The sequence below is a fragment of the Dacryopinax primogenitus genome (assembly GCF_000292625.1).
Source record: "Dacryopinax primogenitus strain DJM-731 SS1 chromosome Unknown DACRYscaffold_12, whole genome shotgun sequence".
Lineage (NCBI taxonomy): Eukaryota > Fungi > Basidiomycota > Dacrymycetes > Dacrymycetales > Dacrymycetaceae > Dacryopinax > Dacryopinax primogenitus.
The window spans coordinates 310,004-333,831 of NW_024467209.1; the positions used below are offsets into that span (position 1 = coordinate 310,004).

At 50.8% G+C, this 23,828-nt stretch overlaps 10 protein-coding genes across 10 annotated transcripts; 8 read left to right on the top strand and 2 right to left on the bottom strand.

The window, feature by feature from the left end:
* Nucleotides 1–569: 569 nt before the first annotated feature.
* DACRYDRAFT_108664 (uncharacterized protein) lies at nucleotides 570–3,624 on the top strand (the record flags this gene model as incomplete). The annotated part of the gene is made up of 10 exons (XM_040768697.1): nucleotides 570–774; nucleotides 830–916; nucleotides 967–1,445; nucleotides 1,501–1,745; nucleotides 1,795–2,241; nucleotides 2,285–2,403; nucleotides 2,455–2,785; nucleotides 2,835–3,221; nucleotides 3,270–3,348; nucleotides 3,397–3,624. 10 exons carry the CDS (start codon nucleotides 570–572, stop codon nucleotides 3,622–3,624), a joined length of 2,607 nt encoding a protein of 868 aa, XP_040627495.1.
* A 387-nt stretch (nucleotides 3,625–4,011) lies between these two features.
* DACRYDRAFT_108665 (MFS general substrate transporter) lies at nucleotides 4,012–5,690 on the top strand (the record flags this gene model as incomplete). Its single annotated transcript, XM_040768698.1, has 6 exons — nucleotides 4,012–4,187; nucleotides 4,261–4,357; nucleotides 4,422–4,520; nucleotides 4,577–5,075; nucleotides 5,156–5,369; nucleotides 5,426–5,690. The coding sequence occupies 6 exons, from the start codon at nucleotides 4,012–4,014 to the stop codon at nucleotides 5,688–5,690; spliced, it is 1,350 nt and encodes a 449-aa protein (XP_040627496.1).
* Nucleotides 5,691–5,802: 112 nt separating this feature from the next.
* DACRYDRAFT_108666 (WD40 repeat-like protein) lies at nucleotides 5,803–7,292 on the bottom strand (the record flags this gene model as incomplete). The annotated part of the gene is made up of 2 exons (XM_040768699.1): nucleotides 5,803–7,111; nucleotides 7,159–7,292. The coding sequence occupies 2 exons, from the start codon at nucleotides 7,290–7,292 to the stop codon at nucleotides 5,803–5,805; spliced, it is 1,443 nt and encodes a 480-aa protein (XP_040627497.1).
* Nucleotides 7,293–8,101: 809 nt separating this feature from the next.
* On the top strand, nucleotides 8,102–9,006 carry DACRYDRAFT_37608 (Mn superoxide dismutase; the record flags this gene model as incomplete). The annotated part of the gene is made up of 6 exons (XM_040774432.1): nucleotides 8,102–8,303; nucleotides 8,383–8,561; nucleotides 8,629–8,692; nucleotides 8,763–8,800; nucleotides 8,851–8,886; nucleotides 8,944–9,006. Coding segments are annotated over 6 exons (582 nt in total), but the record flags the coding sequence as incomplete, so codon positions are not given.
* Nucleotides 9,007–9,591: 585 nt separating this feature from the next.
* DACRYDRAFT_80829 (protein-methionine-S-oxide reductase) lies at nucleotides 9,592–10,335 on the top strand (the record flags this gene model as incomplete). Its single annotated transcript, XM_040776476.1, has 2 exons — nucleotides 9,592–9,901; nucleotides 9,966–10,335. The coding sequence occupies 2 exons, from the start codon at nucleotides 9,592–9,594 to the stop codon at nucleotides 10,247–10,249; spliced, it is 594 nt and encodes a 197-aa protein (XP_040627499.1). The 3' UTR covers nucleotides 10,250–10,335.
* A 21-nt stretch (nucleotides 10,336–10,356) lies between these two features.
* DACRYDRAFT_108669 (acyl-CoA N-acyltransferase) lies at nucleotides 10,357–11,034 on the bottom strand (the record flags this gene model as incomplete). Its single annotated transcript, XM_040768700.1, has 3 exons — nucleotides 10,357–10,554; nucleotides 10,607–10,865; nucleotides 10,913–11,034. 3 exons carry the CDS (start codon nucleotides 11,032–11,034, stop codon nucleotides 10,357–10,359), a joined length of 579 nt encoding a protein of 192 aa, XP_040627500.1.
* Nucleotides 11,035–11,201: 167 nt separating this feature from the next.
* On the top strand, nucleotides 11,202–14,538 carry DACRYDRAFT_108670 (RNB-domain-containing protein; the record flags this gene model as incomplete). Its single annotated transcript, XM_040768701.1, has 9 exons — nucleotides 11,202–11,298; nucleotides 11,348–11,752; nucleotides 11,799–12,145; nucleotides 12,193–12,937; nucleotides 12,985–13,232; nucleotides 13,281–13,387; nucleotides 13,436–14,260; nucleotides 14,316–14,481; nucleotides 14,527–14,538. The coding sequence occupies 9 exons, from the start codon at nucleotides 11,202–11,204 to the stop codon at nucleotides 14,536–14,538; spliced, it is 2,952 nt and encodes a 983-aa protein (XP_040627501.1).
* A 766-nt stretch (nucleotides 14,539–15,304) lies between these two features.
* DACRYDRAFT_108671 (uncharacterized protein) lies at nucleotides 15,305–16,030 on the top strand (the record flags this gene model as incomplete). Its single annotated transcript, XM_040768702.1, has 6 exons — nucleotides 15,305–15,347; nucleotides 15,402–15,503; nucleotides 15,556–15,583; nucleotides 15,638–15,729; nucleotides 15,780–15,848; nucleotides 15,900–16,030. The coding sequence occupies 6 exons, from the start codon at nucleotides 15,305–15,307 to the stop codon at nucleotides 16,028–16,030; spliced, it is 465 nt and encodes a 154-aa protein (XP_040627502.1).
* A 621-nt stretch (nucleotides 16,031–16,651) lies between these two features.
* Nucleotides 16,652–16,909, top strand: DACRYDRAFT_108672 (uncharacterized protein; the record flags this gene model as incomplete). The annotated part of the gene is made up of 2 exons (XM_040768703.1): nucleotides 16,652–16,694; nucleotides 16,749–16,909. 2 exons carry the CDS (start codon nucleotides 16,652–16,654, stop codon nucleotides 16,907–16,909), a joined length of 204 nt encoding a protein of 67 aa, XP_040627503.1.
* A 1,251-nt stretch (nucleotides 16,910–18,160) lies between these two features.
* On the top strand, nucleotides 18,161–18,490 carry DACRYDRAFT_54328 (uncharacterized protein; the record flags this gene model as incomplete). Its single annotated transcript, XM_040775243.1, has 1 exon — nucleotides 18,161–18,490. A coding segment is annotated over one exon (330 nt), but the record flags the coding sequence as incomplete, so codon positions are not given.
* Between the last annotated feature and the right edge of the window lie 5,338 nt (nucleotides 18,491–23,828).

Consider the following 23,828-nt stretch of genomic DNA (forward strand, 5'->3'; position numbering starts at 1 on the left):
TTTTGCCTCTGTCTGTCTGTTATATTCTGAAGCAACACCAGCAACTAGGGCCACAGATATTTATCATGGTGTGTTCAATTATCATTATTAATATGTAACCATGTCATGAAACAGGAACTGCCACTTGTGACACGTCTCAACATCTAAACTGCCGACTAAGAACTAAGCACGTGAATTATCCATATGGGGTATTTAACACTGAGCTCCCCCTAGATACCGATCACACCAAAAGCTGATCTATTGGATTTAATTGTGGCTGGTCAATACATCAATATTCAAGTTGCGGCTATGCTTCTGACGATTGAAAACTATTCCGGTCCATCAGTTGATGGATTATGTAATGTGAACGTGGTAAAGTGGCCATGCTTTTCAATCCAATCCTGTTGATCAGGAGATGGGCATGTGAGCAATATATTGCATCGCCTGATCGACGGGACTTGGGTAGAAGCACTGTTCAAAGCATGAGCATGCTGATGCATAAGGGAGCTTACTTATTTGTTGAATATTGTCAACGCGTCCCTGGAACAGTCACCCGCATTCAGTCGACGACCACCACATCGTCGCGTCTTATGGCACTGGCCAGCTCCTCTCGATTTTCTGGCAGTCTACGATTTCCTGGGGATGAAGACATCATCTCCTTCTATCAGAGCGATGATCAATTTCAGAAGCCGCAAGCCATCGATTCCGAGTCTCGTCCAGATGGACCTGGTGCTGAGGTGGAGTCGCAACAGAGTGTTTGGACGGGCGAGAGCCTGTACGTGCGAATTTTTGAAGGTACGCGTCCAACAAGTTCGCTTGATCTTGTCGCTGTCCTCAACTTGTACACAAGATATCATCATGACGGTGTTAGAACATGAAGAACATCTGTTCACTCCATCTGAGCTGGGGATGTTGCACAGATTTCGCGCCATGCCATGTGAGATTGCGGTAGTACGTCCTCGTTATCGTCGACTGACATATTTTAAGACTATTCTCGCTACCTCTTGATTCGCCTTCTTCTCCGAAAGCGAGGTAAATGGCACCGGGTCGACGACCTTCGCGCTCGCTACTCTCATGAGTTTGGGGACAAACTGGAAGACGCAATATCCGAACTCTGCGATGGGTGTGTCCGCATGTCTCCAACTTCTGAAACATCGGAGAAAAAAAAATCCCCCTCGAATTTGGATGCTGAACTTCGGAAAGCTCTCGCCGCAAGTCTACTTTCCTTTGAAGCGGAAGAGAAGGCCCGACAAGTGTGTCCTCTCAAGGAGGAAATGGAATCTGATAAGATTCTGTCTGACCACAGTCTTTCCATGCTCAAGTGCACGGAGGTTGAGAAACACGAGGCGGTTCTATTTTTCGCGTTTCACTGTGAAGCTGCGAGCCTCGATGAGCTGCTGGAGACGCTGAGCTTGGACGAGCTGCGGGATTTGGCGAGGCAGATGAAGATCAAGCACACGCAGAACGTAAGTATCCACGCAGATTGATCAGATTTTCGTCTGAAGCTCTTCTCTATTTTAGAGGAAACAGCTTATTCTTGCTCTTGCTGGGCATGCGTCGAACCAGATAACGCTTTCCTTTACCAAATCCGATCGTAATACCCCCAGGACGTCTGGTTCCCATTCACTGCTCCCATTCACGTCAATCGCCAGGAGTCAGGAAGATCGAGTTCGTTCATTGATCTTGAAGAAGATCACTTCTGCGGTCAAGCTCAACGACCACATTTGCCAAATATTTTCTCGCTTGAGTCTTATATTCTTCAGAAGGTGCGATACTTTTGGTCTTTCTGCGCATCTTGTGCTGATCAACTCCCAGTACAACGCCCACAGATGTTTTGCTTCCCCTCATCTTGGCTTCATTCAAGCGACGCCATTACCCACCCTATGAAACGAAGAGAACCCCGTCTATTTTTCCGACTCGAGAATTGCTGCTTGAATATGAATATGCGTTGAATCTTGAGGGGCGCGTCGACTCCTTACTGCAAGGTCAAGAAGGTTACAATTTGGAGAGATTGGAAATCGCCAGGGGCGTGAAAGCACTTGCGCTCAGTGTGTATTCTCAATGGGAAGGACTTGTCGCGGAAGTTGGGAGTGAAAGTATGGCGCAACGAGACAGTCTGCGGCGATTCGATCCTGGTCATATCCTCACGCGCATTGTCGGAAAGCTTGCAGAAGCATATGGTCAACTCCGTGAATACGAAGACGAGATGCGCATACTGCGTGCTTTGCTCTCACAACAGCGATGGCGCCAGGGGAAGCGAGGGTATGTAAGTCTTCTCAACACGGCCTCGACTCATCTGTTGCAGAGGATGGTACGAGCGTTTGGCCCTTATTCTCATGACGCACTGCGGAAAGGAACGAGACACCTATGAGGAAGCGATGAAAGTCGCGATTACGGGACTAGAAGATCCCAAGACGCATTTAAGTGCGCGGTCTCTCCAGTCGGTGTAACTGTCTAACTGATCCCCTTCTGAAGTCTATCGCCCTTCGTTGGAGAGACGACTTACACGCCTGGAAAAGAAGTTGGAAGTCACTGAGGAGACGCGTCGTATACACACTGTGTTCCTGCGCAAACCTACAATCAATACCATTATTGGCATCCGAATACTCAAACCCAACGCTTTGACCGACGACCTTCGATCTCCGTTGAAGCGATCGCAGTCGAGTGAGAAAGAAAATAGATCAAGCGACGACAATGCTCCACCAAAGGCTCCCCCTGGAATGAAATCTATTTGGCAAGGGCGAGACGAAGAAGTCACCGTGGAAAAACTTGCGTTGGAGTGGTACGAAAAGCGTGGATATCGTGGGTACGCCATTCAAACATGGTTATTTGTAAAGTATTAAATCTCTGCTTAGCTTTCACTCTGAAGGCCGAATCGTGTCCACGCTTTTCACTCTCCTTTTCTTTGATATTTTGTATATGCCGATTCCCGGGGCGTTCGAGACCAAATATCAGACCGCGCCGCTTGATTTGACGTACGACACCTTCTATTCTGTGCGCCGAGAAGCGATCGATAAGCGACTAGAAGAACTACGAGCGGGACAGGGCCCTCGTATAATTGCTGACGTGGATGATCGAGAGCGTCCAAATCAGACTTGGTGTGTGGGCGTTCGATGGGACATGTTCGAAAAGGGCGATTTGGTGGGGATTGCGGAGGGTATTGGCGGCGAAGGACTATCTGCGATCTGTCGCTTGCTCTGCGAAGAATATGGTCAGAGGGGTAGTGGGGTTCCCGACCTCATGTGAGTTTGTCATATAATGAGCCCGAAAATGGTGCTAACAGCATACAGTATCTGGAATGCCGCCAAGAAGACTGCTAAATTCGTCGAGGTCAAGGGGCCTGGGGACAATCTTATGGAGACGCAAAAGGTCTGCTCGTCGCCCGCTTTGTGTCACCACAAAACTTATTGTAAACAGATCTGGGCCGATGTCCTTCTCTGCGCCGGTGTAGATATGGAAGTCTGTAGAGTTGTGGAAGAGGAGATCTACGACAAAACCCGAAAAAACACACCAAAAGCCAACAAACGAAAAGTTGAGGTAATTGTCCTGGACTCCGATGATGATGAAGCCCCGAGAAGTGTTTCCCGGCCGTTAACCGATGCCACTGCGAAGACATGTAACAACAACAAGAAGATTCGCGCTTGATTTGCTGACACAGTACAATATCAGCGATGCTTTCATGATCCGGGCAGCTGTACAATGACACCTGTTGCCAGCAGCGACTTGTCGAGTGGTTGGAGGCATAAACCGGGCATGATCCTAATGGTGCACATACGCAACGTGTGCAAAACTTCTTTTTTTTTTTGGCTCCCAACTTCTGTTTTCTCAACGGCTGGCGACCTTCCGATCTCGGGACATGATCCCGCAAGAAGTAACTGATGCGCCGGAACCCTGACAGCCGGTCACGGCATGCCTCCGTTCTCGGCCATGCCAGGTTTAGACCCTGCTTTTCCTTCTTCAAGTGTGCTTGCATTGCACAATGCCGTCTGTGACCTAAATTCCTCTCGTCTCTCTTTCTACGTGTCTGGATTCATGGATTCAACAACTCCCGCAGATCCGACCGAAGAGAGACGGGATGATTCACTGCGAACTGTCACTCCGGAGCCTGGGGCCATTGTCGACGCGGCTGGAAAGCCGGGCACGCAGGTCACATCAGCCGAGGTCGTGTCTGGAGCAGACCAGCCACCAGATGGCGGAATTACGGCCTGGTTGACTATAATGGCTTCGTGAGTCAACTTCATGCCATCAGAACGCTACGACGGCTGAAGGAACCTTGTATAGTTTTATCCTCAACTTTGTCGACCTCGGGTTCACTTACGGGTTCGGTGTGTATCAGGAACAGTATAAGCTCCGGGAGTTCGCAGATGTGTCCGCCACAGTGCGTTTTCTGATCGCTTTTTCTGATCGCTTCGTGACATCAAAATATCATAAGATGTATGCAGCAAATTGATCTCGTGGGATCGATTTGTGTCGCTCTCACGCTCTTTTTGGGTGCATTTATGGGCCGGCCGTGTCAACGGTACGGCATGCGCGCAGTATCCGTGAGTACTTCCCATTCATTATATTGCACGTCTTAATTTTTCAATCCCTCGTATAGATCGTCGGCTCTATCGTCTTCTTTGTCGGCACCTTGTCGGCCGGCTTCTGCACGTCCATTCCCACCCTGATTGTCACGCAAGGGATTATCCAAGGTGCTGGAGCTGGGATGCTTTTTGTTCCTGGCGCTGCTATCCCAGCACAGTGGTTCGCACGCCGACGAGCACTTGCGATTGGGATCGGTGCATCCGGGGCTGGACTGGGTGGTGTCTTCTGGTCGCTTATCGGACGGTTACTCATCTCGCAGCTCGGACGTCAATGGGCCCTCCGCGTATCGTCGTTCATTAACCTCGGCCTGTGCGTCATCGCTATCGTCTTTCTTAAGGAGCGCAAGACACGAGAGGCGAGATGGCGAGAGGGAGAGAAGGACGAGCCGATATTGGACTGGCGGATGTTCCGGGACCCAGTATTTGCCGTTCTTTACTGTGCGAGTGCGGTGAGCGTTTTCGGATGCGTCCTCCTCCGCCTCGCCCCCACCCTTACTAATGCAAACACGCAAGGTACCTGGTCCCTTTTTTCTACCTTCCCACATTTGCGAGCACCAACACCGTCTGTACGCCCTTTTTCGCCTCCCTCCTAGTGAGCATGATGAACCTCGGCTCTGCCTCCGGGCGCATCATCCTCGGTGCGATCGCGGACACCCGTGCTGGGCGGTTCAACACCGTCCTGGCAGGGATGTTCTGTGCGGGCGCGAGTCAGTGGTTGTTTTGGAGCTTGGCGAACAAGAGCGGGAGCTATGCGCTGTGTATGGTGTTGGCAATTGTTTACGGGCTTTGTGGGGGTGGGTATATTGGGTACGTCCCCCCTTCCTTCCACCTGCTGGCGACAAATAGACTCGCGCTATTCACAGTATATTCCCCGTCGTCCTAGCACACGCTTTCGACCACACCCGACTGGCAGCCATTACAGGCCTCTTCTTCACCTCTGAACTCGTGGGACAACCCACCGGAGGCCCCATCGCAGGCGCGATATTACAGAGCAGCGGGGGCAACTATTACCCCATGATCGCCTACTCCGGGGCGTCGTTGGTTTTGGGGAGCGCTTTGGGCTGGGTAGCGAGGGGGTTGGATCTGAGGATGCGCCAGAAGGGGGATGCTGGGGGAGAGGGTGCTTGAAAGTTATAGTTGTTGTTGTGAGATTACATATATTATGTAGATTGAACACAATGTATAGTGTACAATGACATCGAATACCACGAGCACGTTCACACACTCCCTAAACCAGCGCTCAAGCCTCTGCCTCTTCTGTAACTCGCTCTCGAAATTTCCAGATCTTAAGCGTTGCCTCTCTCGGCCTCGGCCTGGACTGGCGAATGATCCGTGCATATTGGACTGAGGATGGGTGAGGTTTCCGAGGGGGGAGGATCTGGATGGATGATGTCGAGCTGCTGTCTGAACTGTCGTCAGCTAAGTCAGAGTCGGAGTCGGTGCTTGCGTCGCCGTCGCCCCCGTGTTCATCTCTATCCTCCTTCTGCCCCGCTGCCTGCACTGGTACGCCGAATGCCCCGTCTTCTACTACTTCTACCACCTCTGCCTCATCCTCATGTTCATCCTCAAAATGTCGTCCCCCTCCAACGGTGACAACACACCCCACACTAGGATGCAACGCCACACATCCCACCGCGTCCCCATGTGCGCACCACGAGCCGATGGGCTGCTGCACTCCGCGCTCTCCACCCCAGGGATCGGAAGCCAGTGGCAGGGGAGAGGAGAGCAGGTCGTACGTGCTGATCGTGCCTCTTGCTGAGGGGGCAAAAAGATACCTCCCCCAGGGGTCGAGCGAGTGCCTTAGTCTCTGTTGTGTCCCCGCCCCTCCCGATACCTCAGCAGGTACACGCGGACTCAGCAGCCAATGTCTCCCTTCAGCGAACATTCTGCTATCCCAAGCCCACATGTCCTCCTCCCCCCGGAACATGGCAATCAGCGTCCCCTGCGGGCTGCAAGACAACTGGGTCACTCCCCCGGGTACGTCAACCATTCCCTGCGTGCTCCTCGGGTCCTGCGGATCGTACAGCCCTACCGTGCGGGAGAAGCTGCCGCATGCTAGTAGTCCGGAAGGGGAGAAAGCGAGTGCGCTGATGAGCCCCCGCTGGCCTTCTTTGGACTTTCGTGTGCCGGAAAGGGGGAAACGGCTCCCTTCCCCAGGGCGGGAGAGGGTGAACTGCTCGAGCGCGCCGTCTGTCCCTGCCCAGAACCGCGCATCTGACTGGAGAGTCCAAGGATCCCAGGCGAGCGAGAGAGGGGAGATGAAACGTTCCCTATGATCGATTATCCTGTAGCTCGCAAGACGCTGACTGTCAGAGGCGGAGATGAGCTGTACAGGCTGGGAGCGGACAGCGCTGAGGATTGAGAATGTTTGAGAGGTGGGAGAAGCATGTGGATGCCAGATGTGGGCGGTAATTGGACCTGCTTGGGGGAGTTCGGTGGGAGGGAGAAGAGGTAAGTGAGAGGATACGTAGTTTGCTGATGAATCGAAATGGTATATTCGGAATACGTGGTCCTCGGATGTCGTTAGCAGGGATGAACCATCAGGGCACCTAAAGAAAATTAGACATATTGGTTTAATGGTAAATTCAAGACGTACCAGTCTACGGAGCGAAAGAAGTTGCCCGGGAAAGAAGATGTACAAGGGCAGATTTCTGTCGTGACGAGAGATGGTGGTTGCAGAACATCGTAACCCGGGGCAGAAGCATACCAATCTGAGGTATCCATTGCCATCGCCGAATGATACAATGCTGTAGTCAAGATTAAATAGAGTAGTACCTTTTTCTTTGTAAAGTGTTTACCGTGCACAGGAAGGAGATGGAGAAACTAAAAGAAAGGAATAGAAAGCTAATCAACCAAATAATGCCGCCCCCCCACTGCGCACTGCGATCACTCACTTGCTGCTCCTCATCCCATGGCTCTTCTTCCAAGCTAACTGAAGATCCTCGTTCCCCACCAACCCTATTGCTCTACCGCCTTGTCGTGGTATACAGCATAGTCCTTTTACTCTGGTGGGGTGAATTGAGCACGCGTCTCTTCCCAAACGCAAGACGTTGCCTTTCTGGTGTATGCTTGTTCCTGCCTCTTCGTGCTGCGACATATGTGTTTGTGAGTGGGAAAAGCAGAGATATCTTAGTATGATGGTTGGTGAGTGCGAGTTTCCACCTGGCTTTATTAAGACAGAGCTTATTGACAACCTACAGTCCAATCTGCTGGAGGAGTCTGCTCCTCTACATATCTCTCTCGAATCACGCTCTATCCTCCTACTCCTAGTCCCACTCCCGTCCCATCCCAACCTTGTCACTTTTTGATCATCCGTCCAATGCGTAGCTGACGAAGCCCCTCTTGTGCTACTCCTGCCCGACCTCTCCCTCTTATTGGCTCCCACCTCGCCTATGGCTACCGTATCATGACCTGTGCGGTGCCTTCCCAGTCTCTTCTTGCCAGCTTGGATACAGACGTCTCTATATACCCAATAGCACCAACAGATCTCTTTCCGCCTTGCTCTTTCCTAAGCACTCCTCGCTCAGTCTAACCTCGACATGGCCTATACTCTCCCACCCCTGCCGTACGCCTATAACGCCCTCGAGCCCTACATCTCCGAGGAGATCATGACACTTCATCATGATAAACACCACCGGGCGTACGTGAACGGCCTGAACGCGGCCGAGGCTAGTCTTGCAGGCGCGCAGGATATAAAGGACAAGATCAGGCTCCAGGCAGCGTTGAAGTTCAATGGGGGTGGTGCGTCCTCCCTCGCTGCCTCTCCCGCAGTCCGCATCCCTCTTCTGGCAGGGAGCTCACGGATAGCAAACACCAATAGGGCACATCAACCACTCCCTCTTTTGGAAAAACCTCACTCCTGCCAACTCACCCGCCTCAAAGCTGGGCCCTTGCCCGCTTAAGGAGGCCATAGAGCGAGACTTTGGCTCGCTCGACGCTCTCATAAGCGAGATGAACAGTACGACAGCGGCGATCCGTGGCTCGGGCTGGGGATGGCTCGTGCGTCGCTTCGAACTTGAATTCTGTTGAGGAGAGCTGATGCAGGGATACATGCGCATGTGTGTAGGGATGTAATACGCACACGAAGAAGCTGGAGGTCGTTACGACGCCAAACCAGGACCCGCTGCTAAGTGCGTCCCGTCCAGTCTAGCGCTGTGTTACCCGCTCGTGGTCGTACTCCTGCTTATGTTTCTCCTCAAGCTCATGTTGTGATCATTGGTATCGATATCTGGGAACATGTAAGTTTTGATGATAATGTTTCGTTCCGTCCACTTCTGACATGGGGCAGGCGTACTATATCGACTACAAGAATGTCCGGCCCGACGTGAGCAATTCCTTTCTTCGAGTCGAAGTGCATTCACTGAATTCTTTGCGCACGTAGTACCTCAAGGCTATATGGAACATTATCAACTTTGAGGAGGCGAACAACCGCTATGTCGCTGCCCTGTGACTGGGCGGTGAAGAACGGTCCCGAATGTGATTCGGTACTGAAAGTACACGGCGAAGTAGGAGTTGAAATTAAGAAATGGATTTCTTGTGCATGCTCGTCATTTGTCCGAACCGAGCATCCGCAGATGTCGAGCTTAAATGGATACGTTGGTCGTGTGCGTCCATGCCGCCCATGCCACCAACTCCTCTTCTCAAAATCGTCCATTCTTCCATCAAAGGCGGGTGTATCTACCCAACCACCCGCCTCTCGTGCGGCACACCAGTGCTCCACGAGCTCCACTAGGCACTAGGCGTCCTCCCCTCGCACCGCAAGTGCCTTATTTGGATAAGGGGGCAGACATTCTTGACAAGGGGCAAATATGTGTGGATACCTCCAATTCTGGGAGGCGAAACCCGTTTAGGAATACGGTTACATGGACGATTATGAATGTCACGTGATAACGATCGATGACGCCCTCCAACGCGTCGATCACTCCATTGCCACCACCTGGCAGCGCCAAGTTGCTGACTGCCTCTCTCTCTCCTTCCACGTATGATCAACCGCCTCATCTCCAACGCATCCAAGTTCCTCACCACCCAAATGCCGCACGTCCAACCTCCCCTCCTGGCTCCCACAGTCGCGAGTACCATCGCCGCGCAGTCACAGCTCACCCACGAGCCATCAGGGAAGACCGAGACCGCCCTCTTCGCATCAGGCTGTTTCTGGGGTACGGAACACATCTTCCGCCAGTATTATGATGGTCGAGGGCTTGTGGATGCCAGAGTCGGGTTCACGGGTGGGGATGTGAAGGATCCGGGGTATAGGAGGGTGTGTCAGGGCGATACGGGACATGCCGAGGCTTGTAAGGTCGAGTTTGATCCTGGGCTCGTTAGCTTTGCTGAGCTGGTTGGTGAGTTCGATTTTGCTTATACCGATAGACGTAGGGAGTAGAACGCTGACATCTATAACAACAGAGTTCTTCTACCGGTCGCATGATCCTACTACCCTCAACCGGCAAGGGGGCGACATGGGCACCCAATACCGCTCCGCGATCTTCTACACCACTCCCTCCCAGAAGTCCACCGCGGAGGAAGTGACCCGCCAGGTGCAGGAAAAACACTTCTCACCGAAGGGCAAGGAGATTGTCACGCAGATCGTGGAGGCTGGACAGTGGTGGGATGCGGAGGAGTATCATCAGTTGTATTTGGAGAAGAACCCCAATGGGTATCAGTGTTCGACCCATAGGATCTGGTTTTGAGGGAAGGCGTTGTTGTTTGATTAGAATACAGAGTACAGCTTGCTCAGTTTCATGTATGAAGTACGAATACAGACCTAAATGTTCCCTATTACCAACATGGCCAACGCTTAACTAGGGAGATCATCACCCTCCCCCTCTATTTCAACCCCCTCCCAACCCCTCTCAGCTTCAGCAGGCGCCAAAACAAGTCTGAACGCATCCTTCCCATTCAAATAAAATCGGAACAACCGCTTTTCTCTTATGAACCCGAGCCGCTCATACAGTCGCAAAGCGGATGCGTTATCATGTTCCGTTTCAAGCATAACCTGGGTTAGCATGAGCGCTACGTACAGAACCCCTCTCACCAGGAACACTCACCTCATCCGCACCGGTAAACTTCATCCCCTTAACAGCAAGTCTCACTAGGCCTGCACCGACCCCTCTTCGTCTATACAGCGGGGAAACGGAGAGCATGGCAATATACCCCCTCATAGTCTGCAGCGGCCCGTGCAGGTCTTGCTTGCACACTACGCAGCCTACTGCACGCGGAGCGCTCTTGCTGGTAGGTATATGCGTCTCTGTGTCTGTCTCTGTGTCGGGAGGAGAGGAGGTTTCGGCCATGTATGCTAGATGTGGCCTGTTTCCATTTAGCGTGCATGTATCTACTCATCAGGACGTACGCACCAACCATCAAGAAAATACCGATAGGTGTAGATGACATACGGCTCACTGAGCTCTGTCTCTACTAGGTGAATGATAGCGGGTAGGTCGGATGGTCCCGCATATGGTCTGTAGGTTATGGACATATTTTGCAGGAGAGTGGCACGAGGAGAGCATGGGGCAGAAGGGGGAGAAACTGGTACGGAGATAATGCCGGATAATCTCGAGATTTGGGATAAGGGTCTGCTGTTGAGCGATAGTTTACTTGTACACTTTTCTGCTGTTGCAACAACACACACACACGTTTGTAATTATGGTTGAGATCACGATAAGAAAACGACAGAGAGAAGAGGAAATACAACCACAGAAAAAGTTCTTTCGAAAGACCAGAAAAGGACGTGTTATTAAAGGTGTGCAGCATTACCCTTCGAAGCATCGATATTCTCTAACATGTTGTAGTCCTCCGGGAACGATACCTACGAGATGACATTGGCTGCGGTGTGCGTCTCTGCCCTATATGCGCCTCCCCACCTTTTACAGGACAGTCTCCATCTCTCCCCGTCCAAGGCACTCCGCATCCCTCCTTCCCAGCCGGGCACCACCTCCTGCCCGACACCAACGCTCTCCTGCATCAGATCGACTTATTCGAGCACCCCTCATTCCAAAGCTCGCTCATCCTCCTCCAAACAGTGATGGATGAGGTCAGACATAGGAGTTTGCCGCTCTATAATCGGGTGAGGAATCTGGTTCGGAACGCGGATGAGTGGGTGAAGGGAGGAGCATGGGTGTTCTGGAACGAGTTTAGGGAAGAGACCGCTGTGGGAAGGAAGGAGGGCGAGAGCGCAAATGATATGAATGATCGGGGTACGTTTTTCATTTGTAATCTCACAGAGGGCTGACTGGGCGCTAGCGATCCGTACAGCAGCAGCGTGGTACGCCTCTCACATCGGCCTCGCACACGCCGCTAGCTCCCCAGCTCCAACCGTCCTCTTGCTAACAGACGATACGGCAAGCCGTCAGCTTGCGTCTGCATTATCCATTCCAGCCCTCTCCGTACGAGCGTACGTCGCTGGCCTGCCGAATGCTAATGAGCTGGGCGACGTGCTCGCTGCTCCTGGACGGGTGGAGGATAAGGAGGCAACAGAGAGGAGAGCGATATATGACGAGTACTTGCCTGCTGGTACGTTGGATGCTGGGGTAGCGGGAGGAAAGTTATATGAAGGTCGATTCAACCCGAATCAGTATAATTATCTTGAGGTACGTCCATGCAAGGGTTGATGGAGTATGTGACTGATAGATAATAGGGGTTCATCAACTCCGCCGCTCTTGTCCGCCCTATTCTTGTCATAGGCCGTCGAGATCTCAACCGCGCCGTCGCAGGTGACTTGGTTGTAGTAGAGCTTTACCCGGAGTCGGAATGGAAAGCCCCTGGTGACGAAGTTGTTGACCAGGACCTAACCCTCGCAGCCGACGACGCGGACGACTCTGATGGCGAAGAGGGCGGGGAGGCCGAGCACCGACTTGCCGCTCAAGAGGAAAGGGATGCTCGGGATGTTGGCAAGCGAAACCCTTTGGAAAAACACCCTACCGGGCGGGTGGTAGGCATCCGAAAGCGGAATTGGCGCGCTTATATCTGCCACCTTGATCCCTCGACTCTCTCCTCCTCCGCCACAACCTCCCAGTCTCAACAAGTCGTTTTCGCCACCCCTGTCTCTCCTAACCTCCCACGCATCCGCCTACGCACTCGCCAAGCCCCCCAGCTCGTTCACCAGAAAATAGTCGTCAGCATCGACAAGTGGGACGTAGACTCGCGCTATCCAGAAGGCCATTTCGTCCGTGCGTTAGGGCAAGTAGGAAGTAAGGAGGCGGAACAGGAGAGTTTGTTGCTTGAGTGGGAGGTACCATACCGCGCGTTTGGGAGAGCAATTTTGGACTGTCTGCCGAAGGAAGGAGACGCTTGGGTGGTACCACCCAAGACGGAGGACAGTATCGTCTGGCGGGACAGGGAAGATCTCCGGGAGATGATCATCTGTAGCATAGATCCGCCCGGTATGCCTTCTTCCCTAACACTGAATCTGCCCTAAAGTGGAATGCAGGGTGCCAGGATATCGATGATGCCCTGCACGCTCGTCGTCTCCCGAACGGCAACATCGAAGCCGGAGTGCATATCGCCGACGTATCTCATTTCGTACTTCCGGATAACGCCATGGACACTGAGGCTGCGGCGCGGGGAACGACGGTCTACCTCGTGGATAAACGGATTGATATGCTTCCTAGTCTGTTGGGAACTAACTTGTGCTCCTTGCGCGCACATGTTGAGAGGCTAGCGTTTTCGGTCATTTGGGTGGGTTATAGGGATTCGTACACTGAATGGTCGCTGATGCCCATGTAGGAACTGACGCCGGAGGCCAAGATAATCAATGTCAGGTTTACAAAGTCAGTCATTGCGAGCAAAGCGGCTTTCACGTATAAGGAGGCCCAGACGAGGAAGGATAACTTGTGAGTTTCCAGGCCTGCCCGGCGTATGCTGGTTCTTACCCAAAGCAGAGCCTTAACGGATCCCGTGAGTGAGAGCATCCGCTTACTAAACGCGCTTGCCAAGAAACTACGAGCAGCACGTATGGCGGCGGGGGCGCTTAACCTTGCTTCCCCCGAAGTACGCATCCAGATGGAGTCTCCTGAGTCATCCGACCCTGTCGACGTAGAGCAAAAAGAGCAGCTCGAAACCAACAGCCTTGTAGAGGAATTCATGCTCCTCGCTAATATCAGCGTTGCCGCCAAGATCCAGGAGACGTTCCCCCAGACCGCGGTGCTGCGCCGGCATCAGCCACCACCGGCATCAAACTTCGAGCTCCTAGAAGATGTGCTACTTAAGCGCAAGGGGATGAAACTCGATATCTCGAGCTCCGGAGCACTTGCCAACAGCTTAGACACATGTGTCATCGCTGACGAACCGGACTTCAACATACTCGTCAGGATCATGGCGACCAGATGTATGCGTCCTGCGGAGTACTTCTGTGCCGGCTCTGTCTCGCGGGAGACATTCGGCCACTATGGTCTGGCCAGCCCGATCTACACACACTTCACGAGTCCCATTCGGCGTTTTGCAGACGTGCTCGTTCATCGCCAGCTGGCCGCTGCGATCAACTACACCCCCTTGCACGCATCGCTCCATTCCCGTCAGCATATGGAGAGGATATTGAACGGCGTCAACCGGAGGCATCGGATGGCACAAAATGCAAGCAGGGCCAGCCTCGAGTTCTTCGTTGCGGTCGCTCTGAAAGGTCGGGCGGAGCGGGAAGGCGCGCCTGCTAGGGAGAAGGCTTTCATCATCCGGGCTTTCAGGAATGGAGTAGCTGTCTTCGTCTCGAAGTGAGTGCACCTATCTATGTAGCGATCTGGATCGCACGTGCTGACACTATCACAGGCTTGGTCTAGAAGGTCTCGTGACCTTCAAGCGCGAGATCAACTTTGATCCTGAATTGTATTCCGTCAAGGTCCCATCAGCTACTGGCGAAGTAACCCTATCTGTGTTCGACGAAGTTGATGTCGAGATTTCGATAGAGAAGGATGTGAACACTCAGCGAGGCAGGGTCAAGATGGTGCTGGTACACCCAGTCGATTCTCACATGTTGTAGGTCATCGAATAATCCATCTTGTTCCGGCTTCTCTGTCACAAGCATCAGACCCTGTTCCTGTATTGGCAGTACGACTCTGCTTTGCGCATTTGCGTTGACAAGGACACTGCCTCCCTTCCGATGCGATCTTGAGCACGCCGCCAAACAGGAACGTGCCACGAGCTGTTATAACATCCGCTGACCCACGGACGTGCACCCTCAGGCGGCAACCCTCTACGGCTGTCCTCCACTCCAACGATCGTACTGGGGATTATTGACCATGGGCGCTACTCCTAGAACTTTCCCAAGGTGGTTTTACCTACCCGAGTATCGCTGAGCCTCTGTGACGGATGTCAGCACCCCCAGTGCATCGTTCTGGTTGCTCGTGGACTAGCTTAGAGGGAGGGAAAAGCTCAATCGTCAATGTCACGTGGTTGTACGTGTTGCTTTCGATATGCAGTGCTTCGGTCAACGGTTTCCACTGGGTTCCGTGAGAGAACGGACGTATTGTTTCCGACCAGTACACCATCAGAGCCTTTTCTTACGTGGCGTATGCCCATGTTATTCTCTCATGGCTGAGCTCTGCTGACTGGGTGACATAGCAGCCTGCAGCTAATGGGCAAGTCCCATTACTTGCTGCACATGCACCGCTACAACGTCAAGGCATTGTATCTCACTGAAGGACATCCCCCCCCGCAAACCCGACCGCTTGTCAAGTCAAGTCACAGGATGAATATCCACACGTATAAATAATACAGAAGACATGACAATCGCAAGGCAAAGTCGGAATATCCTTACCATGGCTGTGCTCGGTCCAGCTCTGTATCGCACAATCTTTTATCGTAATCTGCTTTCACATCACACCCATTGCTTTTAGCTGACATAGGCATTTGAAGTGCTCGCCTTGCTTGCTTCGATCGCGGAGCTGGGGGTTTCTGCAGCCCTGCTGAGCTTAGAGAATGAGGACCTCGGTGCAGGTGAGGCATTTGCACAGTTTGGTAAGTGTCTAGACAACACCACTTGACCATTCCTTAGCATTGGCGTCCTCAGTCGTGAGCTTGGTTTGTTTGTTTCTCGTGTAAGGAGAATGCAGCTTTGGGCATATGGGCAGGAGCTGAGGAACAGACTATAGGCTCTTGGGGGAGGTCTTCGTTCGATTGCGCTTCTTGGCATCCACATCCTTCGAGCTCGGTGTAGTGGGTCTACTATGGGTTATGTGGCTTGGTACGCACCACCTCTTCTTCCGTTTATTCGTGGTGTCGACCATGTGACAGCGTCGGCGGCCTGGACAACGAGCGAGGTGTCTTCCACGTTCGGGGTGGGCAACTGCGATGAATCTTCCAGTAAGTGACGCGTTGCTGATAATTTAATCATGAGCTACAAGCCTGCTGCAGGCCAGATCGTGAACTGGACAATTGAGATGACCTTGTCTGATGCGGAAGCTATGTGTCGTGAATGGAAGGCGGTTGAAGCATTGGCGTGGATCAATTGGGTCTTCGGTTCGCTCAATCGCCCGTTCCTCTAGTGGCCTGGTCACTGACTATTCCTGAAGTTCTGTCCTCTTTTGTATACTTGTTCGCATATGCCGTGAAGATGCATATGAGGGGCGATCATGATATCCGATGAAGAAGGCCGGGGCCAACGTCTGGGATCCATTAACCACGACAGAAAATATCGCAGTAACGCAGGAAGCGCCGTTGGTACTAATTGCTGCGTCCGCAGGTCCTTAAACCTGGCAAGTACCAGTTGGGTCAAGTGGAGGTCAACGGCATTCCTCGGACATTATGCCGGCCCAACCCTCTTCTCAGCCACAATACGGATATCGAGGTATCGCCGAAGTATGAGAGTGAGTGATGTGAAGAAGGGTGTCAAGTCATCATATCTACTTCGTTAGTTTATGGATTTGTATCCTAGCGATGGCTGTCATGTGCGCAAATATTTTTGAAGTTCTGCCTGCCGAAATGCTGTGCAAAGAGGGTATACGTCCGATTTCATCGGAACTCACACGCTTCGTCGCCCCGCAATGACCTCCGAAGCCCAAGTTTGGTGAGAGGAGCCACACCTCTGAACACCACCTGTGTATATCTGGCATGTACAGCCGCTGCTGGCATCGCAACCTTCAGGGTACTCTTGGTGGGAGCCAGCGATGCCTCTGGATACCGTAGTACGAGAATATCCTCGATTATGCGGTAAGTTCCCCTATATACGTGCATGGTGAGTCATTCAGGACATTGGCAATGCAGCTATTCTCGCCCTCCTCCCTATGCTCGTCATATGGGCAACAGTGCGCCTGCTGTACGTTGACTATGGCGTTCCTGGCTCACTGGCCCTCTTCGGCGGTGTCTTCGGCGAGTTTGTCATTGAACCTGAAGCTTTAATTTCTAACTGGCGCGGTGTTATATAGGATCAGCAGTCTGGCTTCTCGTTTGTGCGCATTGGTTTATCGAAGCTCAGTGATTTGGAAATGCAAGCAGTGCAGGGGGGAGACGGTATATGGGAGTTGCGCAGGCTCACAACGAGATAAGGATCATATCAAAGTGATCGCATCAATGTATACCACTATCCGCACCTTACTGCAAGTGATTGTAATCCTGGCATGATCTTCAATTGAGGAAATTGAGAGATGGCATTGAATGATCCTGAGCGTATCTGGAATGTGGGCAGTAGAAAGAATGTCACGAGGGAGGCCGGCGACGCAGTCCGCTCCAGGGCAGGGTGCTAGGGTGGCGCTTCCCCCTGTAAAACTTTTTGCTGCCGCTCTTTGGGCTGTTCATTGTGCAATGTGGTTTCATTTGTCCTTGCTTCGCTGTTGTTTTCTGGGTGCGCTGGATGGACTGCATGTCTGACCCAGCCCATGTTTCCCTTCTGGTGCCTGATATGGATGCTCCGGACAGACCTTTGCCCCGTAACAAGAGGAGAAAGCACAAGAGTGATGCAATGAAATTGCGCAGCTATATGGGTTGGCTTGAGAGGTGCCAGACCAGGGGCTTGGGGGATAATGGTTCATCTTGCTATACTTTGGGTTGCATCTCCTGTATACTCACATGATGGATAGATGTTCAACTTATTCCCTCCTACCCGGACCTGTTCATCAGACATCCTTCCAGCAATGCAGCAGTCTTGGATTCTCTCACAGCTGCCTTCTTGCACAACCCCCTCCCTACACCCATTCCCTGTGCTCCTGAGACTGGTGATTGGGTGTACAGGGTCAATCCAGCCCAGCCTCTACCCAAGGGAGTGACACTAAATTGTCCTCTCTTTTGAGTTCATGATGATGTTCCGTCTCAGCATCTGGACACCTTGCTCAACCTCACCAAAGACTTCTACTTGAAACTTCCCGAGTCTTACCTAAGACAGGAGGAAGAGTTCAGTCACTCATTGGTACCAGGACTCCACTTGGGTGTTTGGAGAAGATCCAGCCCGGTGCCTGCCTTTAGCAGAGATTTGGTTAACCAGAATCCTTTGGTGAAGAGGTGGATGGATGTCTTTTTGGAGGTTATGGACATGGTGGTGGGCAAAAGGGCTATGAGGTTGTTGCATAGTCATCAACCTGAGGTATATGAGGAGAGAAAGAGGTTTGTCCTTTGACATGCTTTAGATGGGTTACTCCTAACACTTTAGCAGGATCCTGGACTGGACCTATTCTCACCCAGCATTGGCAGATACTTTGGCTGTTAGACCTCAGCTTCAACAATGTGCCTGGCACATGCTGGCCTTCAGAGAGGGCCATGCCCCTGTGCCCCATATCAATTTGAATGATGATGGCAATCAGTACAGTATCCTGTTTGTCCTTGGCAACTTCACCACTGCCTATTTGGTCCTCCCTCAGCTAGGGATTCAGATCCCACTTCATCCAGGCCAGTTGCTGTTTATCAACACCAGGCACTTGGCACATCACACCACATACTTTAGGGGAACTAGGTATGTGTTTTCTGGCCTTATGGATGCCAATCTTTGCAAAGATTATAGAAAGACAGTAGCTTAGTATAGTGACTAGGTGTTATGGTCCTCTTTGATGATACATGCTACCTATTTTTCCATCACCTCCCTAAGTGTAGACTTTCACATTTTTTGGTCAGTTCTCAGTGATTGTTTTGTGATTGCCATGGTGCTAACTTTGGTATGGTTAATAGTAGACATGGTTTGGCATCTCATCAGATGTCTGAAGGTGTCACACATGATTGGTTATTTGGGAGGGTAACATGTGATACTTTGGCATGTCTTGCCTGTTGTGGGGGGTGTTTCATTGTGTGTCCTTCTTTGCGGTGGTACAGATTACTGTCTCTGATGTTTGCCAAAGATGTACCCTGTCTCACAATACTGAGTCAAGTGTTTACCGGCTACTGCATAAAGATGGATGGCAAACTGGAGGAACTCCCTTGCTCTATCCCCTCAATAATCTTTTGCCATGTCAGTTATCCTCACTGCTATTGCAGGTTGCTATGACTGGCATCCATCTGCAGCTGGCTCACATACTCTAACCTGCAGCATAGCCTTACCCATGGCACCTGTAGCTGGCAACCTTGACAACATCCTCACGACTGATGATGTGGTTGGCATCTTGCACTATTTCCTGCCCAGCGGAGCTTTGGAGTGGGAAGTTAGTTGGTGTATACAGCATCACAGCCAAGATTGCATCAAGGACAACCTCTATGGTTGTTGGTGATGGCTTCAATATGGATGATTTTGAGTTTGAGCTGGATTGCTTGGTGGTATGTTTTCCTGAGTTAATATGATGGCAGGTGCTGATTGTTTGGCCAGCTTCTTCTGCTCTCCCATGAGAAACTGCCGATCCCTCCTGTAGTCTGCATTGCAGCATGTCCTTTCAATGTTCATGCTTGCACCTTCAATATGGATGCCATGCCATGGATTTCCACTGGCAAGAAGGCTTCTTGCTTTTGGTGCTACTTTCCAGATGAAGGGCAGTTTGCTAAATCAACCCCCTGTGTCACTTCAAATGCAACTTTGCATGTGACTGGAGTTCTTACCAGCATATCCCTTTCACAGGAAGACTTGACTTTGGCTTCTAAGCGATTCTCACTCTGGGTAAGAGACAGTTTTCCACAGTTAATATTTATTGTTGAATTGTTATCCTACAGATTCTTGATTATGACTATCTCTCTGGAACCACATCATCAGCACCATCACCAGCACCAGCTACACCATCAAAATCAGCCTTTCAGTGGTCTCGCTCTGCTTTGCAGATCAACACTCCTTTCCCAGCTGGATCACAAACCACCTCAATAGGGCAGATACCTTCAAGACAAGAAAATGGTCTGGCTGAAGGAATCAAAGCTGCAACAGAGCTTAGCCTTGATCACCAAGGCAATGGTGAAACAGGTTCACTGAGAAAGTGGACCAGACATCCTTGATGCACATCAACATAGTTGCCTTCTGTATGGTTGTCCAAGGTGGAACTGGCTCTTGGAATTTGCATTGAATGAGCACACTGTACCCTGTTTCTTTCCTCACACCGGTCAGGGCAAGAGAGGCCCACTGAGACATATTTGTGGAGAGGTCAAATAGAGATGGCAGGCTTTTGTAGCTCCCATCTCCCAATGACTGGCTTGAGATGCCCCTAGAAGATGAACAGCACCTTCCTCAGGCACATGGAGCACATGGCATCCATAGAAGAGAGGCCAATGCCCAAAGGCATTGTGCAAGAAGAGAACAGGAGACAGAAGAAGCCCACCTTCTTTGGCACCAAAAAGAGCAAGAACAACATTGACATCAAGAACAGAATATGACAGAAGAATAGTGGCACCAGTATCGAGCTATGAGAAGAGATCAACAGGCCAGGTATAGAAATCGGCAGAGACAGCAGCATCTGGAAGCTCAGAATAACATGGGCACTAACCATGTTGAGGGTATCCTGCCTATACTGCCACAAGACTTCCCTGGCAGCAGAACACAGCAAATGAACCAACCACCCAGACAGGTCAAATTGTGGTGGCATCTCTTCCCAAAATCCTCCACTGCAGCTGGCCAGCAGCGTGCTATCTCACAGTGGAACAGGGTCTGTCTTTACTGCAGTGCAATGCTCCTCAGGTCAGTCCTATTATTGAGTGAGCCCTTACACATGTCTAACACTAAGACTCTCCCTGGATTCTCAGTGCTGAGGCAAATACATTTTGCTGCAAGAATGGGACATATGTGTTACCATGGCTACCTGTGCTACCTGCTTCCTACAACATCTTTCTGGAAAGCAATTGTCTGTCTGCCCTGTCTCAAAAACTCAATGGCCTCTTTGCATTGACTGCAATCAGGACAACAGAGGGCTTTGTGCAAGGACTCCAGCCCCCATCCAATGTGGTTCTCACAGGTCGCACCTATCATTGCATGCTAGATGTGGCAGACCCAACACACTCGATCCATTGGTTCCTTTACAATCAGCAGGAGAGAACAGATAGAGGGCACAGGATGAACATATCTCCAGATTGGCTTGCAGCAGTCTCAGAAGCATTGGAATGCCATAACCCATACATCCATGAACTTCTTTACTTTCAAGATGATTCCTCACTAGATATGGCTATGCTAGAGCTCCCTGAGTTCACTGCAGCTGAAGACTTTGCAGCAATCATGCATGCAAACAATTCAACATTGGTCAATCCACATACCATCCTGATACGGCATCTGGGTATGTTGCTCCTTTCACATATGAAACTTGGCTCATTTATTTTCTAGGGGATGATCAGCCATCATATATCAGCATTCTGAGCCAGCATTCTGAGCCACTGCAGTATCCCTTGCTGTTTCCTCATGGGATGCCGGGATGGGGCATCATAGAGAATGATGGCCAACAGGCCAGAATACAACAACACTATGTAAATGCATATGGTGTTACCCAGTGTCGGTGGTACTTCTCCCACCTAATAACTGAGGACCAATTCCTATGCTCTGGTCAATTGGCCAATGAATACATTTGTGACAGCTTCTCCAGAATTGAGGAACAATGTCTTGACTATATCAGACGTGCAAGAGAACATCATGTGGAAGGACTTCACCCACCTGATGATTGCAATGAAGACAAAGAAGATAGTGAAGATGACAAGGGGCCCATTGATATTGACCTACCTGCAAGCTTCATTGGATCATGCAAATGGGCAAGTGAGCAAACTGCAGATGCACTTGCCCTTGCTCAAGCTCATGGTCAAGCCACTATCTTCACAACAATGACATGCAATCCCAACTGGCCAGAGATTAGAGAATGCTGCAGAGGGGGCCAGGATGCCTCAGATATTCCTGTGGTTGTTGCACAAGTCTTTAAGGCATGACTGCAGCACTTCAATCACCTATTACAGCAGCACTTCGGCAAACTCTTCTACATTATCCAAGTGGTAGAGTTTCAGAAACGTGGCCTACCCCATGCACATATAGTTTTCAAGGTACACCATGCCTGTATAGGTATTTGTTTAATGGAAGCCTGAATATATTGCTAGGTCCACCCTGAGCTCCCACCAGATCAGATAGATTGCATAATCAGTGGTCACATTCCAGAAGAACCCCAATTAGCAGCCAAGATCAAACAGTGGATGTCACACCCAAGAGACCATCTTTGCCCAGACACATACCATCAATGTAATTGTGATGGGAAATGCATCTATAACTTCCCCCAACCACTTGCTGACCATACCTGGATCAATGAAGAAGGTCATGCAGTGTACAAGTGCTTCACTGAGAGGGACCAATGGATTTCATCACACATGCCTCTATTCATTGATGAGCTTGATTGCCATGTCCATGCTGATATTGTCAGTTCAACATCTGTCTTCATCTACCTTTACAAGTATCTCTATAAAGGCCTGGACAACACAATGTTCAATATTCTGGATCCAAACCATCCTCCTAGGGATGAGGTCAATGACTATGTTGAAGGTCAATACCTCTCAGCCTGTGAGGCTTCTTGGAGAATTCTTGGCTTTCCTATATCAAAACAAATCCCTGGCATCACATGACTCTCTGTACATCTAGAAGGAGAAAACTAGGGCCAATTATATTGACACAATGGTGGTCAGTCAACAGCCTCACCACTACTTCAATACTTTGCATGTTCATGCCATCCAGCCCTACTCCCTTTGCTATATGCAGAATACTTTTTGAGATATATCTTGGATGCATGGAAAGGAGACCTCCCTCCTGGTGCATTCCTTGAAGAAGTGCAGCCAGGAATGCCACAGAAAGTGATTAAATGAAGAACCACAGAACACCATGCCCATTTGCAAAGCATCTCACCATCTTCAGGGGATGTCTTCTACCTTTGGTGTTTACTCCAACACAAGGCTGCAAAAAGCCATGAAGAGCTATACTGGGTGAATGGTGTTTGATATCCCTCATATGTGGAGGCAGCACATGCCCAAGGCCTCTTTGATAATGATAACGAAGGACACTATGCTTTGCAAGAGGCTGTTGCAGATCTTTGTACTCCAGCACAACTATGCTTTCTCTTTGCATGTGTGGTTCTGGAAGGGTATCCTGCTCCACCCTTATGGGATACATTTCAAGAGGATCTCTCAGCTGATTTTCTTTGGCACCTCCCACAACCTGTTGCAGCATATAACCAGGCTCTTCTTTCTATTGGAGATATTCTTGCTGATGTGGGAAAGGATCTATCATATTATGGGCTCCTGCAGCCTGCAAGGCACTCAGTGGAGCTCACCCAAGAACTTGCTGCATTTGCAGGTCAGGAGCTGTGGTTGGCTGAGGCTGCTTGCATTGGCTATGCATGGCTGACAGAAGAACAACGTGTGGTATATGATGAACTTCATGCATCTCTACTCACAGTGCAACATCAAGACCATGCATTTGGCCCCTACTTTCTTGAAGGTAAACCAGGATGAGGCAAGACATTTTTGGTGGACACACTCTTGGCCTGGCTCAGGAGCAATGGACACATTGTTTTGGTGGTTGCATCAACAGGCATTGCAGCTACCATTTATGAGCATGGCCAGACAGCGCATTCTCTCTTCCACATTCCAGTGAAAGACATTCATGTCTCTCTTCATTCACAATTGCAGTGTTCTCATCTTTACTACTAGGACCACATTGGTATTCTCTCTGAAATCCAAATACCCTCTGGATGGGCAGATCTTATTCATGCTGCCAGCTTAATTGTTTTTGATGAGATGCCAGGTGCCAACAGGACAACAGTGGAAGCTATTGACATGGTTTGTCGTCATATTACAAGCTGTGACATCCCTTTTGGTGGTCTTCCATTTCTTGGCCTTGGAGACTTCTGTCAGCTAGCACCAGTGGTCAAGGGAACAGGTGAAACAGCAGCCCTACAAGCCTCTATTCTCTCCAGCCCACTCTGGCCTATGTTTAAG